This window comes from Gossypium hirsutum, chromosome A12 (genome assembly GCF_007990345.1).
Source record: "Gossypium hirsutum isolate 1008001.06 chromosome A12, Gossypium_hirsutum_v2.1, whole genome shotgun sequence".
NCBI lineage: Eukaryota > Viridiplantae > Streptophyta > Magnoliopsida > Malvales > Malvaceae > Gossypium > Gossypium hirsutum.
The window spans coordinates 108861334-108878055 of NC_053435.1; the positions used below are offsets into that span (position 1 = coordinate 108861334).

The 16722-nt window shown below is 26.0% G+C and overlaps 1 protein-coding gene and 1 pseudogene across 1 annotated transcript; both read right to left on the minus strand.

The window, feature by feature from the left end:
• Window positions 1-5083: 5083 nt before the first annotated feature.
• On the minus strand, window positions 5084-5902 carry LOC107931001 (mitogen-activated protein kinase kinase 9-like; annotated as a pseudogene).
• Window positions 5903-12861: 6959 nt separating this feature from the next.
• LOC121211255 (U-box domain-containing protein 21) lies at window positions 12862-14484 on the minus strand. Its single transcript, XM_041083835.1, has one exon. The coding sequence runs from the start codon at window positions 14276-14278 to the stop codon at window positions 12992-12994; it is 1287 nt and encodes a 428-aa protein (XP_040939769.1). The 5' UTR covers window positions 14279-14484; the 3' UTR covers window positions 12862-12991.
• Between the last annotated feature and the right edge of the window lie 2238 nt (window positions 14485-16722).

The window sequence follows — 16722 nt, forward strand, 5'->3', positions numbered from 1 at the left end:
TTTAAGTAAACTTTTATTTTTAACTTTTAATTTACGCTCAAAGAAGTATTTCATATATAATTATTTTAAATAAATGTTAATGTAAAGTAAAATTTATTTAAAATAAAAAATCGATACTTTTAAAAAAAATTAGTTCTTCAAGTACCACAATACTGTAGGGTTTATTTTAAAAAGGTGGAATTGTTGAAAAAATATTGTAAGTAATTCAAAAAAAATTAAAAATTTCAGTATTATAGATAATCTTAAGTGTAAAGCATTAATTTAATTTTTAATTAAAAAAGTGCATTAGGTAATTAGGAAAATTGGTGGAATACAGGTCATACAATTATGGATATTGCATTAGGTTTTTTTATTAATTAATCATAATCTTAAAGTGCTTAACAGTTTTAGGAAGATCCTTGGAGGATTCACTTGGTAAGGCATATTCTAGAAATGCTCCATAAATTAATATATAAATAAAGGGAATGGTTGTAGCTTCATTTTCATAGCCATTCTTTAAATATACATGCACAAACTTGAAATAAATAAATATATTTTATTATATTTAAATGCATGATTAAATTAGTATTCCAAGACATTAATATTAAATAAAAATAAAAAGATTCTCTCGATATATAGAGATAAATTTATGAAATAAAAAATTATCTATTTATATCATATATATATATATATAAATATTTGGTTAAATTTGTACCACGAGTTAAAAGGAAATTAATTTATAAAATAGAAATGATAAAATTATTTTAAAATCTCTTTAGAAATATGAATAACAATAACTTCTACCATGTGTCAAGCAATTAATGATTTTAATTTTAAATTATAAATATTAAAAATCCTATCATATGTGTATGTACATAGAAATTACAGATTTAAAATATATATGTTTAAAATAACATAAAATAAACAATGAAACGTAAAAATTGTGCATATTAAAGAATGTATAAAAAGTATTTAAACAAAGTTTTGATCAAGTAATAAATTTAAGATTTTACCAATCCAATTGTCGCGGATTCAAACTCACAATACTCATATTTTTATTGTTTTTTGTTAAAATAAAAAAACTAAAATACATTTGATTAACCTGTGATACCAAATTAGTCAAGGGTTTTTATTAATAGTTGTATAGATATGCAACTGGCGGAGTTAGTAAATTTGCATATATAAAAAATATTAAAAGAAAAGTTTTGGTTGAATGATAAATAAGAAAAGTTTTGGTTGAATGATAAATTTAATATTTCAACAATCCAATTGGCGCGAGTTCAAATAGGCTTATTTTAATTATAAACAAAAATTTTCGTAATTTCCTAAATGAGTTGATACACAATTAATCCGAAACACCAAAATTTTATTAATAATATAAATTTTATTGAATTGATTTATATTTTCTTAATTAACTATATATGAATATTTAAATGTCTTTTAAAAAGAACATATTTAAATGTCACAACTCTCACATTACATAAAGCAGGTTACTATTAATTTCAAAATTGACTTAAATTGCAAAATTCAAAAGGAAAGTTTTGACACATTTATATGACATTGTAATACCCTAATTCATGGAATTATTATATATCACACTACAACTTTTCTACACCTTAATTTGTGGAAGTCAATTTTTTTATCTATATTTTATAGTCAATATATATTTCTTCTAGTTAGTCTTAAGCTAAAATAAATTTAATTTTTTACAAAAGTAAATGCATTTGGTATGTATGGTATTACCAAAACTATTTTATTATTATATTTAAATTTTATATTATTTAATATAATGCATTGTATTTTGATTGAGTCTTAGTTTAATTGGTATTGATATTATTACTAGTGCAGGAGTACATGAGTTTGAATGCATTGAAACGTATTATTATTCTATTTAATGATTGGGAGGGGCTATGTGTAGTTCTAGATATTACATAAAAAAATGACATATATAATAAGAACCTATAATGAGATTGACGTTAAAAAAATACATTATATTTAGTTTTTTTTTTAAGTTTTTAATAGACTAACCTTATTTACATGGTTATAAATAAAATATTAATCTTATATATAATATTTAAAATAGGAACCTCTACAAATAATGAAAAAAATCCTTACTTATTAATGTCAAATTGGTCTTAAATTACAAAAAGAAAAAAGAAAAGTTTGACATATATTTATCAATATTATGAATTTGACACATTTATATGATATCATAATGCCATAATTCATGGAATTTCATATATCATACTATAACTTTTCTACACCCTAATTCATGGAAGTCAAATTTTGTTTTGTCTATATTTTATAGCCAATATATATTTCTTCTATCTAGAGTTAAGAGAGAAATAAAGAATGGAATAAGATAAAATTTAATTTTCATACATAGAAATTCATTTGGTATGTATGGTATTACCACTCATGATTGCAGAAAAAAGTTTATCTATATATCTTCCATTGTTAAAAATAATGCAATTTTAGTTGCATTTAATTACTATTATATTTATATTTTATCGTATTTAATATTGTTTGAGTTTTAGTTCGATTGGTATGACATTATAAGTTGGGAAAGGGATATGAGAAGTTCTAGGCATTTTGTTTAAAAACAAAATTTATCGTATTTAATATAATACATTATATTTAGTTTCTTTTAAGTTTGAAAGAATATTTAATTCTTTTTCACTTGACCGGTAAATATCAATTAAATAGATACCAATATTTAAATTCGTGTTATCTAAAGTTCTAATACACTCTTCTATATGTTTTTAAGAAAAATCATGATATTTAAATGTCGAATATTAACAAGCTCACTCTGTACAACCAATCCTAAAGTGCTTGTTCTTCATCATCACTTTCAACATTAACGATTAAAGAGAATAAAGGAAAGGAAGTCCAAACAAAAATAGCATACTGCTCAGAAAGACTTGCATATAATAAAGCCACCCTAATAAGTGAATAAGCCGCCTTATATTAATATAAATATAAAATAATCCAGAAGGAAATAATAAGAATAATAAATTATGAAATTTGGCTTTACTAGGAGTGAAAAAAAAGTCCATAACCCTTATTGGCTTATTCCTTGATTATTATTTTAAAAATTGTTTGTTGCTGCTAAGTTGCTTCGTGAATCGAAAAGCTGAATGTGGAAAAATCCAAAATATCAGGAAAATAATAAAAACATGTGTGTCGAAAATAAGAAAAACATGGGCCAATTAATTCTAAAGTTATACATATTTTGACAATAATCAGCATTTCAAGTTGTATCATACGTGACGTTACTTCATAACTATCACATTTTTTCTACTCTTTGTGGTTATTTCCACCTTTTTGGATTACTCAAAATGGAATTATTTCAAGATATAACCATGAGTTTTACATTTTATATGTTTTTTCACATTTTATTCAACAATGAATATAAATAGAGTAGTAATTAACTTATATAGTAATGTTGGATTCTGAATTTATAATTTATAATTGTTTTATTTAATAATGATATAAAAATATAAAAAGATAAAAAAAATTATCATCATCATAATATTAATTATAATCACAAATTCAAAAATAGAAATTTGATTTAAAAAATTAGATATATCAAGCTGTAAGACACGTAACTACAAAAAGACAATCAATTTACAAGACTCGACGTTCTTAGAGCCAAATCAAAGAACTGTTAAAGAAAAGGCAACAACTAGATGTAGTCAAAACATCAATCACGTATTGATCAAAGCTGTGATAAAGAAAGATGCAATGTCACTACATCACATGAAGAAATGCTCACACCACTTCACTTTGGGACAATCATGGAATCTTGTCTCTCCTATAATAACGAGAGAGAGAGAGTACAAGTCAGGCGTTTCTAAACTCTAGAAAAGATGATACTTGTTGAGAAATAAAAGGTGGAGGGAGCATGAGGTTATAAATATTTTTTTATGTTAAAATATAATTTTATCATATGATTTCATCATTTTTAAATAGATTAAACAGAAAAATTTCGTTTTTTTTGAATCAGTGTATATTTTTATCATATATTAACTAATTTTAATTTTATCGAAACTAAATAAGAATGTTTTATTTTTGGCACCAACTATCCCTAACACAAGATCTAAAAGAGAATGCCAAAATAAGAGAAAAGTGGAAAAGAGAGAAAATATAAACTTTTTGTATTAATTAAATATTTAAAAATAATGAAGATATTTATATCGGTGTAAAATTAACATGGTGTTACATTATTTCCGAACTTTTTCTACGAGACTATGATTGATAATTTAACAATTCAACCATTAAAATTATCAATATAATTATAGCATGTAAAATTTTGAATCAATCTAATATATCTATTATATCGATATAAAATAGCGTTATAATATATATATTAAACAATTAGAATTTTTTTTACATTAAAAATATTTATTTCCTCCAACTTGATATAAATTATTTATAAAAATAAAATATGAAATGTAATGATTGAATTGATACAATATCAATATAATAAAAATATTATGAGAATTCCTTTAAATATAAATTATTTAATAATTCACTTGAAAGTTTTAATTTTAAGATAATGGGAACATCACATCATGGTTACGGAAAAATTAGGAAGAGAGCAACATTTGGAGAAAAATCCGACATGCAAGTTGTCGCTGATATTATTATTATTATTGTGTCGACTTCGTTAGTTGGGGGAGTGGATAATATTTAGGAAATTAATTTGGGGGTTGTCTAATCGTATTCAAGCTACTCACATTTGATTATACTTGTCTCACCACTTCTCCCAATCTTACTATTAATATTCGAGTTTCACATTATTTGTACATGATGTTTGTGGGGTTTTAGTGATAAACCTTTTGGGTCTTATACACTCATATAAATATTGATTACGAGTTTTAAAATTATCATATTTAAAGTGAGAATTATACTTTCAACCATTAATTGAAGTAGAAGATAATTTTATTATCTTACTTAATTTTGTGATTAATATATTTAATTTTTTAATTGTATAACTTGTAGGGGCTAGTTTGATAATGCTTTTGAAAAGTACTGTAAGAAAATATTTTTGAGAAATTTAGTTTAAAATTTGAGTGTTTAGCATTGCTGTTAAAAAATTCCATTAAATAACTCTCAAGCTCCAAATATCAGCAAGGAATCCATTGTAGTTACCGCCATTAGTGTTAGGGTCGAACCTCTCCAGACTCATGTAAGCACAAGTTCCAACGTACGAATTGCATAAATCCGACGTCCGATCCATGATCATACTTTCACCGAAATCGGCGATTTTCACTTGCATTTTGTCGTTAACGAGTAAATTCGAAGGCTTGATGTCTAAGTGGATTATTTTATTGCCATGCAAGTAGCTTAATCCTTTTAAAATCTGTCTGGTTATATCAGCAAGTTCAGGATCCGAAAAGGTACCCTTTTTACGACGAAGGGCATCTAAATTTCCAGCACCCATGTACTCCATTAAAATCGCGACTTCCCCCCATGGCTTCTCGTATGTTTCGTAGCATCAAACGACGTGAGGGGAATCAGTTTTACGTAGAATATCAATCTCCTTGTAAACTTTCCTGCGAGTTGTTTCGTCTCCGCCGTCGTGAATGACTTTCAGTGCGTAAATCTTTGAAGTGCATTTGTCTTGGACTTTGTATACGGTGCCGCCGTTCCCATGGCCAAGTACTCCAAGTCTCTCGAGCTCCGTCGCTGGGATAGTGACCGTAGAAGCTGCTACGGCGGTGGTTGTGGAGGCCGAGGGAGGGAGTGGGAATCGAGGGCGGCGATCGGTAACGTACGGCAGTGCAAGGCGGAGATTAATATGTCGTTGGTGACGAACTATTGCCATGTGAAGGGACGGTAAATTTTAGGATTTTACGGTGAATGACGGTAAAATTTTGTGAGAAAATTTAGGGTTTCAGGTGAAAAAAGAAGAAGAGAAAGTAATAAGTGAAGAAAGCAAGTAAGTTTTTTAAATTATAAATAACTTTTTATATTATTTAAACTTCAAATCGTACTCAAACTCGACTAAGTATTTTCACATTTAATTTATTATTGGATAAATATTAACATAAATTAATATTTCATTTAAAATAATTTTTTATTTTGGTGGAAATTAAATAATAAATACTAATGTACGATTTACTTGAAAGAGGTGAAACTGTTCAGTTCTTAAATTTGTTTTTGTATTTTTTTTATTTTAGTTTATAGAATTAATATATAGTTTTATTGCATTCTTTTTTTAATATATTTCTTCTGCTACAAAAAAGATTAAGTCCAAAAAATAGAGATAATACGTTCGGCTTTTTTATATGAATATAAAACTTTTTTAATTAATAATATACTTATTTTTTAAAATATACAGGGTTATTATCCTATTATTAAAAAGAATTAATTATTATTATACAACATTTATAAATACATTTTATGATGAAAGCTATTTCCTAAATTAAAAATATATAATATTAATAAAAATAAGTCAAATCAAATCGTACCAATAAAAAATAATCCAAAAATTTTAAATGAATGCTTTCAAGTATAGTAAGAGAAACAAAATTTTAAAATTGAAATTAAAAATTTATATACGTGTTTATTATTGATTAATAAAATAAAGTTTTATAGATAATTTTTAATTGTAATGCATTAGTTGAGTAATAAATTGAGGTGGGATACAGGTCACTTGGGATACCAACCATTCCTCCAAAAATTTGTATAATTTAATTATACTACCAGTTTAAATTAATAATCGAATTAATTTTGTGTTTATACTATTCAAAAATTAAAATAATGTCAAATTTTAATAAAATTAATATTTATTGTTTATGGACCAAATTTAAAAAAAATACTAATTTAAAAATTTTATGCATATAAAAAATTTTAAAGATTAAATTGAAAAGAAACTAAATTTAATTACTAAATATTGCTTAGTCCCTTTACACATAAATAAGTGGGCACATGCAAAATGTCGATGTCCCTAGTGAAATCCGTTCTCGATTCCTTCACTCTAATATATATATATATATTTGAAAGTATAACAAATACAATTAAAGTACAAATATGTGTCTAAGTAAACATAAGCATCAAATTATTACAAATGGATTGTTTGAGTAAACACAATACAGAATTATACCATTAAGGTAGAAACAAACTAGACTAAAACCAACAAACTGAACTAAAAACTATCCATAACAACTGTACATGATGGGGCTTGGAAACCAATGTATGTGATTGCGCATGATAGATCTCAAATATGAGTATTTAAGACCCTAGGCCTCACAAACTATTTTTGTTTTATTATCTAGCATTAGTCTTTAATGTTTACATTTTTATCAATTTGAAATTTATTTTTTAAAAATTTAATTCGACTTTCAATCTTTTTAAAAGAGAGTCTAATTTGACAGTTAACATTTAAAAAATAATTTATGAAAATACTAATTAAAACATTTTTTTAAACATAGCAATCCTTATGACAATCCGCCTATGCTTCATGCATTTTTTTTTATAATTTCATTTGAAATTTGATTTTTTTATATTTTTAAAATTATTTATTGGCGTGATATACAAGAAAATTAGTATCATGCAAATAATAAATATAAGTGAACTGCCATGCTAACATCATTAAAAAATTAATATTTTAGTCAATATTTTTGTTAAAAAAATAATTTAACCTTTTTTGAAAGGTTAAGGTTAAACTTAATTAAAAAAAAAAGAAGAATGATAAAATTGGAAATATATATTTAAATGTTAGAAGAGAGAATTTTATGATTATGTCTATAAATTATTATTTTTTAAACCTGACAAATTTTTTTTAATTTTGCCATATGTATATATAAATGTGTATATGTAAATAAATAAGGATTTTAAGTTATAGGCTACGTGACATTCCATTATTATCATATGTTTCACATTTTATATATTTTATTAATATATAGGATAAATAGAATTATTGCAATAACTAGTCAATTATCTCATCTAACCCATTTTGTTGTATTTTTCTAGTTAAATAAAACAAATTAATGTGTTTGTCATCAGCGCATAATTGTTCAAAAAATATATTATAATATTTATATTATTTTTATAATTAAATTTAAAATTTAAAATTAAATATATTTTTATTATTTAAATTGAATTTAAATTAAATTTGATTAATTCGAAATCTAAAAATTATTGTCTAATTCAGATTTAAGTCGAATATAACCTATCAAGTGTAATGGATCAAGCTTAGCTCTATCAATTTTTAATTTTATTTAAATATTATGCACTATAGAAATGAAAATTAAAAATATGATGTTACAATGTAAATTTTATTGTTCATATTTAAAAAAATTTAAAATAAAAAGAATTATTGGGGAAATATATAAAAAAAAGAAAAAAATGTAAGTAAATATAAGTTAATCATTTTAAAATATAAAGGAATTTAAATAATGTAGATAGCTAATGTCTATACCTTACTGACATTGTAAATTCCGATGCTTATGCTTCATTCGATTAACGAAATTACTCAACGAACCTTTTAATTTGTAAAACTATATTAAAAAGCCCAATTTCATCTAACCCAATTACCAAAATCAAACAATAGCACTCACCCATACCCGTTATTAAATCTCACCCAATCAGCCCTAATCAAATTTTTATATTTTTCTCAAATTAACCTTTTTTTAGTATTCAATCTTTTTTAAAAGAGTCGACTCATTTTTTTAACAAAAAAATTGGCTAAAATATTAAATTTTTTAATGATATTGGCGTGACAACTAACATGACAATCCATATGTAATGACCCAAAATCCACGGACACCGGAAAAGTGAATTATAGGGCCTCCGTCTTAGTGAAATAAGTTCGAAAATAATTATTAAAAATATTTATGAGCCTAGTAGTGTGTCTAATTAGGATTTAATTAGGTGAAATTAGCTTAATTTAGAATAATTAGCAAAAATAACTAAATTGAAAAAGGGGTAAAAGTTTAATTCTAAAGTAACAGAAAATAAAAACGATCAAAATGGAAATTAAGCCATTTACATAAATTGAGGCGGAAAATGGAAGAAAAATCAAGATTTTTCTTGAATGTATGTATTATATATATTAAAATTATTATTATGGTTTTATAATTATTATGATTATTTAACGAATATTATATTTTAAATAAATTAAATAGTTCATAAATATATGGTAATAAAATATACATGTGTAAAAATTATATTGGTACATTTGTAATTTAAATACTAAATTACTTATCATTTAAGTAAAAAGATATTTGTTAATTAAAGAATTAAATTTTTAAATTATGAGATTTTTGTTTGAGAAACAAATTAAATAATGACAAATGTAATAAAATTATTGGTACAAATGTAGAATTAAATATGTGTACAATTATAAAATATGTAAATGATGTTAAAATAGATATTTAAAATAAATATATTATAATATATGCTAATTAAATAAGTAAAGCAAATAAATATAAAAGAGAAATAAAGAAACAAAATGGAATAGAAACATAATTGAAAACGGGAAGCAGGGGAGAAAAAGAGAAAGAAAAAAGGAAAGAAAAATAAAAGAGAAAACTAATGATTTGAAGCTTGGAGTTAATTTGGTAAGTCAATTAAGTCCTTTTTAGTTAATCTTGATGTTTTAGAAGCTTTGAAACAAGATTTTGATGAAATTAAGTTGATAGTTCAAGAGTTCATATGTTTCCAAATATGGTTCATGTTGGACAAATTATGGAATTAGGGATTTAATTGAATGAATTCTAAGTTAGAATTGATTAAGGGATTAAATTGTAAACTAGGCTATAAGTTTTATGTTGTAGGGACTAAATTGAAGAAATTTCAAAATTAGGGAAATATGCAGGAAAATTTTATAGTTAAATATAAGTTTAGACAAAATTTGAATAGAAAAAGAGAGTGAATTGGATTAAGAAAATAATTAAGTTTAGTTAGGATTAAACTGGGAATAAGGTAGGAATTGTTTAGAAATTTAATTATTTATTATAATTAATGCTGTAAATAATAATGTAAATTACTATTATTTTCGTAGCCAACAAAAAACCTGAAGCATCAGCATCAAAAGGAAAGGAGAAAGTCATCGAGGACTAAAACGGGAGAATTACAGTGTGTATTACTATAATTCGAATTTTAATTATTATTGATTGCTGAATTTTTAATTGTTATGTATGGTAAATAAGACTTGAGGTAAGTATGTGAAATTGATATGAATATTGAGTGAAAATGAAAGTGATGCAAATTGAATTAAATTGAATAGAATAAGTGAATTATGGAATATGTGGTTATTTGAAAAGTGTATTGATTGAAAAATGAATGGTGATTTGAATTGTGAATTGAAAGTGATATAGAATTGAGAAAGTGAATTGAATATCCTATTAACTAGTCGTGCTGAGTCGGATATAGTTGGCATGCCATAGGATTAGAAGTGTTTAGGGATGCTTCGACCTTGAGTCGATGAGACACTGGGTGTCACTAAATTTCTTCGGATAGATTCGATGAGGTATTGGGTACCAAATTTACTTCGGCTAGGCCGATGAGACACTGGGTGTCAACTATTACTTCGAACTATCCGACGAGGCACTGGGTGCCATATTGGTGTGTTTGGTTTGATCCGTGTATTCGCCAAAGTCCGAGTTACGTTAATAGGGTGAAAAATTGAAATGTGAAATTAAGGCATTGAAAAAAAAAGAAATTGAATTATCAATAGAAATTAGAATTGTGATAGAAAGAGAAAAGTATGAGCTAAATGTTCATAAGTGGTTTAAATTCAAGTTTGTGAAAAATACATTGATTGACGAATAATTAAATTGAATTGTTATTATGAAATGATGAAAATAAAAATAAAAATAAAGTATGAATTAGTATTTAAGAAATTAATTGTTATGTATTTTAATATTTATATTTTTATTATTGATGATATATTTTGAATTATGGTAATACCACTGAGTATATCCATACTCAGCGTACGATTGTTTCCGTGCGCAGGTTAGTAGAAGTCAACTGTCCCGGCTCAGCATCCAGAACAATCCCGACTCCAACACAAATTTGGCAATGTATATTTTTCTTTTGGGTAAAGGTGGCATGTACATAGGTGTTGTTTAGTCACTTGAATATGTATATTACTTTGGGTAGTGAAGGATGAATTATAAGATTTAGATGGTTAAATGAATGAAGTTTTTAATCAATTTAGAATGATGCATTGATAGTTATTAAGTTAAAAATTATGTTAATGATATAAATATTAGTTATATGAATGTGAAACATTGGTGTTGGTTGTTTTGGTTTGAATTTGCAGGGGGTTTTAGGTAAAAATAAGAATAAATGCTGCCGAATTTTTTTACAAAAAAAAAATCCCTGAATACTGGAACAAGTCCCGTTCTACTTTTAATACGTGTTTGAACTTCGAGAGTCCAATATAGAGACTTAATTATTATATTATACTATGAAAGTTATATTAATTGTAAATTATTCGTAAGTTGTCTAATATGTCCGATAATGCCTCATAACCTTGTTCCGGCGACGGTTTGGGGTTAGGGGGTGTTACACCATATGTATTTTATATTGATATGACATTATTTAACTTATATGTTACGTTAATAAATAATTTAAAAATTATAAAATATTCATAATAAAAATAAAAAATCATAAATATACAATAAAATAGCATGAAATATAGTAAATTACTATGCAGATTGTCATACTTAAAAATTTAAAGTTTTAATCAATATTTTAATTAAAAAACAAATTAATCCGATAATGCTTGCTTTTTAAAATACAAAAAGTAACAAGTATTTTAAGGTTGAATTAATTATTAAATAAAAAATAAATTATTATTATTATTGTTGTTGTTGTTATAATTATTATATGCAATTGGTTTCTTCAAATTCAACACTCTCTTTTTCATATCATTTCAACACATCAATATTAAATCACGCACTCTGTTTGTTTTATATAAATTTTGATGGGTTTATTGTTTAATTTAGTATTTGAGTTTGATTTTAATATTCTGTTTGGTGTTTGAGTTTTTTTAATTTGATACTTGAATTTAATTTTTATCTCAATTAAGTACCTGAGTTATTTTTTTTCAATTAATTATCTTTGTTTTTTTAACTAAAATTCATGTGTCAAACATTCATTATATCATTTGATCTAGGTACCAAATTAAACACTGAAAAATAATTCAAATGAATAATAAAACCAAATTTAGATACCAAATGGCGTGTTAAACCTTTGATTTATGATTTTATTTTGAAAGTTTTGCCATTGACAAACATAAATATAGTATAACTACTTATACAAATTCGAGTTACAATAAACAAAAAAATCGAAAAGAATTGCACAAAATTCATTCATGACAAACGTATATATATTAAAATAGAAGACTCACGTATTATAAATAAGCATAATAAAACTTAAATTGCAGTACCTAAATTCTCAGCTTAAACCACCAAAGCCTAAACTTTGAGGATTGAAATTAAAAAAAAAAATGGCTATTTTCATATTATAAAAGCATAATTGTTTACTTATTCAATAAGGAAACAATGCTGCTTCTTTCTACATAAAAATGAATCAAAATAATATATATATATATAATTAATCAAATCAATATTCATATATAAATTAAGCATTAAATAAAAATTTATAACTTAAAGTATTTTGGGAAATCCTTGTATTTTAAGGATTAGATCGAATTAGTTCCACTATTATTAAATAAATCAATTTAACCCCTCTATTATTAGAAAGAATTAAATAAATTAAAATAATAACATAATTAACATTTACAGTATAAAAATATCTTTAAATTTTTTTTCATTTATAAAACCATTAAAATTTTAAAAATATTAACTATACTTAAATAGTAAATATTAAATCTAATTCAATTTAACAAAATTAATCTATTGATTACCTCTTTTAACTCCAGTTTTGGAGTAAAAAATTATACAATAAACTGAAACCCCTAAACAAATGATGAATCGTATTAGCTTAGATTTTTAAAAGAATAAAGAATCTTACATTAAAATAAATGAAAAATTCAAAAAGATCTCTTGATGTTCTTAAAATCCAAAGAATCAATGCATTCCAATCCAGGCCTATAAGGATTCAACAACTTCAAAAGCTCAGTAGCTTTCTCTTTGGTTTTATCATTACACCCCACTTGTATAAGCAACAGAAGCTTTTGAAATGCACCGAATTGAAGAGCTTCCATTAAAGCCTTTTCATCACCTTTACTCAGTTTCCAAATGGCCGAAACAGAGTACTCTGTTGCCAGTTCTGAAACTCGTAATATCTTCTTCACTAAAACCGGCATTGCAAGAGCATCATCATAAGCAAATCCCCTTCCCTGTGCTGTCTCACAAAGCTGGTCTATAATGGCTAATGCCTTTTCACATATTGCTTTTTGGGAATCGATCATGATTTCCAAAAGTAAAGGGGTTAAACCCATGTTGATGAACTCTGTTGTGGTGTTTTCATTTGAAAGTGAAACCATGTGGTAAATCAAAGTGAGAGATGGTTTGGTAATGGAAGGACAAATTGGGTTATTAATGAAATGAAAAAGGGTTTTGTTGATTCCATCAATGGTTGTCAATTCTTGGGCGTATTTTTGGTTACAAGACAAAAGCTCTGCGAGGACAGTAATGGCGTTCTGTTTCAATGATAAGTCTTTGGATTTTAAAAACAGAGCAATGCAATATAGTGAAGCTTGTGATCCGATGTACCGTTGAGCTTGTTCGGTAAGTGGGAACATCCAGTTTATAACAAACAGTATCTCTTCCAACACGTTGATGTTCTTATCAATAGACTCACCGGCGAATGCGTCGAACCCGGCGGCGATGGCTCCGGAAGCGGCGGCGTTAGCCACAATGCACCGCTTGTTACGTTCACTTTCCAAACCCCATTTTTTTAACTTATGCAACGAATCGAGACAAGCACACCGATCCAACTGTCGCGTAGAATCCATAATCGAAAACAGAACCTCCGAGACCTCCGCCGAACGCACCGGAATCCGCGGTGTCGGAATCCTTTCAACGCCGTAACTCCGATTCTCAACACACCAATCTTGAATCATTTTCCTTAACGAATGATTGGGTATTTGATCGAAGCTTCTAAGAACTTGATTCGAAACAGGGCATGTGAAATTCCCATCATCAAGCCATTTTTCGATACTTTCACGATCATAAGTAATCCCAGAAGATAATGTGACTGGATCTTTCAGAAGATCAAGTGTTATTGGACAAAGAAAATGCCTAGGAATCTCAAGCTCTTTCTTTTTATCGCCATTAAAGCTTCTGGGTTTCTTCTTTCTCCAACTGAAAACCATTGCTAAAGCTTGAAATCTGATTTCAGACTATCAAACGTGAATGAATTTTGAGAAATGGGTTAGTTTTTGTTTTTGATTTCTGTGAAGGTTAAAGGGAGTCTATTGAGGTTTATATATATATATATGTATAATAGTGTTTGAATGAAAAAACAGGGGATTGATTTGAAGATGATGAACCTCACACGGTGTTCAAAGACTAGGACTTTGTTATGAATTGTTGAAAGTTTATTGAGAATTGTTCAAATTGAATTTGTGAGTGTAGAGAAAGAGAGACTAATTCACATGCACAAAATGTAAGATAATTAATAAAATATTTTGGTTCAATTTTGCTATCAGTTCTTGTGCTTTACAAAAGTTGTGGATTTGGTCCCTATAATTTAATTTGATCAATTTTAGTCTCTTTACTTTTCGGATTGATTAATTTTAGTCATTATACTTTTTGGATTCTGAAATTTTACTTCAGACCCATAAATTTGTTCTATTAAATTCAATTACTAGTCATGTATTATGTGTACAATTGTAGATTTAATCCATATTCTCTAATTGGATCATTCTAATTTCCTATACTTTCTAAATTATGAAATTTTTGTCTTGACGCAAATGATCATTGTTAATCCATTAACTAGATTTTTAGCGAATAATATGTGAAAATAAACAAATTGACATAGCATTGCACATATGATAATATGTTTTCTACATCAAATTTTGGGAATAGCAAAATTTAATTTAATGAATTTAACAAGTATTATTTGGTGAGAACTGAAATTTTTAAATTTGAAAAGTATATGACTAAAAATGACCAAATTCAAGTACATGTATTAAATCCACAACTTTTATAAAGTACAGGGATTAATAATAGAATTTAATCTTAATAATTTTTTTTTGTGTTTTTAGGGAATGCGAGTATTGAATTTTGACCATGGAAAAAAAATTAAAAAAAGGGCTTGTTTTTGAGGGTTTAAAATCTGAGAGTGTCAAAGGTGGAAATGGTAAAAGGATGGTTCTTGCTTCAAACTCGGACAAGTAAACGGAAGCTTGTTTGAACATGTTTTTCTATGGTTGCGGTTTTGACGGGTCGACTTGGATTTTCTTGCTCTTTCTTACATCCATATTATTTGATCATCTCCTTACCCACCGACCATCAAAAACATGTATATGTCTATATTCACTAACAGTATCATGGAAGTATTTGTATTAAGAGTTAGATTTTATTTTACTCTTTTTGTATTGAATAAAAGAGTAAATTTGTCATTCTATTAAAAATTTCATCCATTTCTACTGTTAGAAATGAGTTTTTATACGTTAGTAACACGTGACATGTCAAGTATTATTGCCTGGTTATTTCGTCAATCACAGTAGTTTTTAATAGTATATATAGATAAAATTTTTAACAAAAATGATCAATTTACTCATTGAACTAATGTACATAAACTAATTTCTCCATATTTTGAACAAAGAGGCAAAATATAATCTAGACCTAATTATGGGCCAAGCCACCAAAAAAGTTGGAAGGTTTAGTTAAAAATCTAAACTTGAAAAATGGGTTTCGATAAAAAAAATAATACCCATTTTCTAAACAAGTTAGGCCTTATGTAAGTTTTCTGACTCGGGCCTAGCTCAAATTAAAAAAAAAAACCTATTAACTAAAAGCTTTTTATAATTTTTTAAGAAAAAAAATGTGTCATGACTGATGACTTGGTTTAAACATAATATGTCAACAATTTCTTAAGTTAATGATGAAATTATTATATTGGGTGGTATGAAAGTTGAATGTCTTATAATCTCTAATAGGTTTTCTATTACATATTCAACCTAACCTAATAGAGCTCACCAAATTCAAAATCCTAGAAACTGGGTTCTCATCTTGTTTTAACTTGTACTTTTTCCATTTTGGTTAAATTATACTTGTGGTCCTTTTATTATGGTCAAAACTAGGGTTTAATTCCTGTTCTTTAATTTAGTATGGTTTTTCTCCTTTATAATGTCATTATCAGTTTAAATAATTAACCATTTCAATTAAAATGTTAATGTGATTTTTTTTCTTAATAAAAAACTTTTTTCAACTCTTTTTTGGGTGTTGGTAAAAGTAATTTTAAGAAAAATCTACATTAGTAATAAGATTATAAAAAAGGATTAAATTTTTAATTTGAAGACAATAGAAGGATTAAAAACAAAATTTGACACTATTTTTTTATTTGTTCACAAACAAGTGGGAAACTGTGTTAAAACCAAAGGCTATTAAGCGTAAGCCATATATACAACTAATATAGATAGGGGGTATTTATTTTCAAATTTGTCATAAGGATCATGTGGAGACAGGTGAGGATTAAGTCAAAGCAAAATACAGTCCATAAAATAGAAAATAAAAACTCTAGGGTGGGATAATATAATTTTGATCCCTAAACTTAAAAATTAAGTTTACTTTAGTATTTGTATTTTTTATT

Excerpts from the sequence above, each read along its gene's own strand:
- LOC121211255 (XM_041083835.1), bottom strand. The coding sequence starts at position 14,278 with ATGGTTTTCAGTTGGAGAAAGAAGAAACCCAGAAGCTTTAATGGCGAT.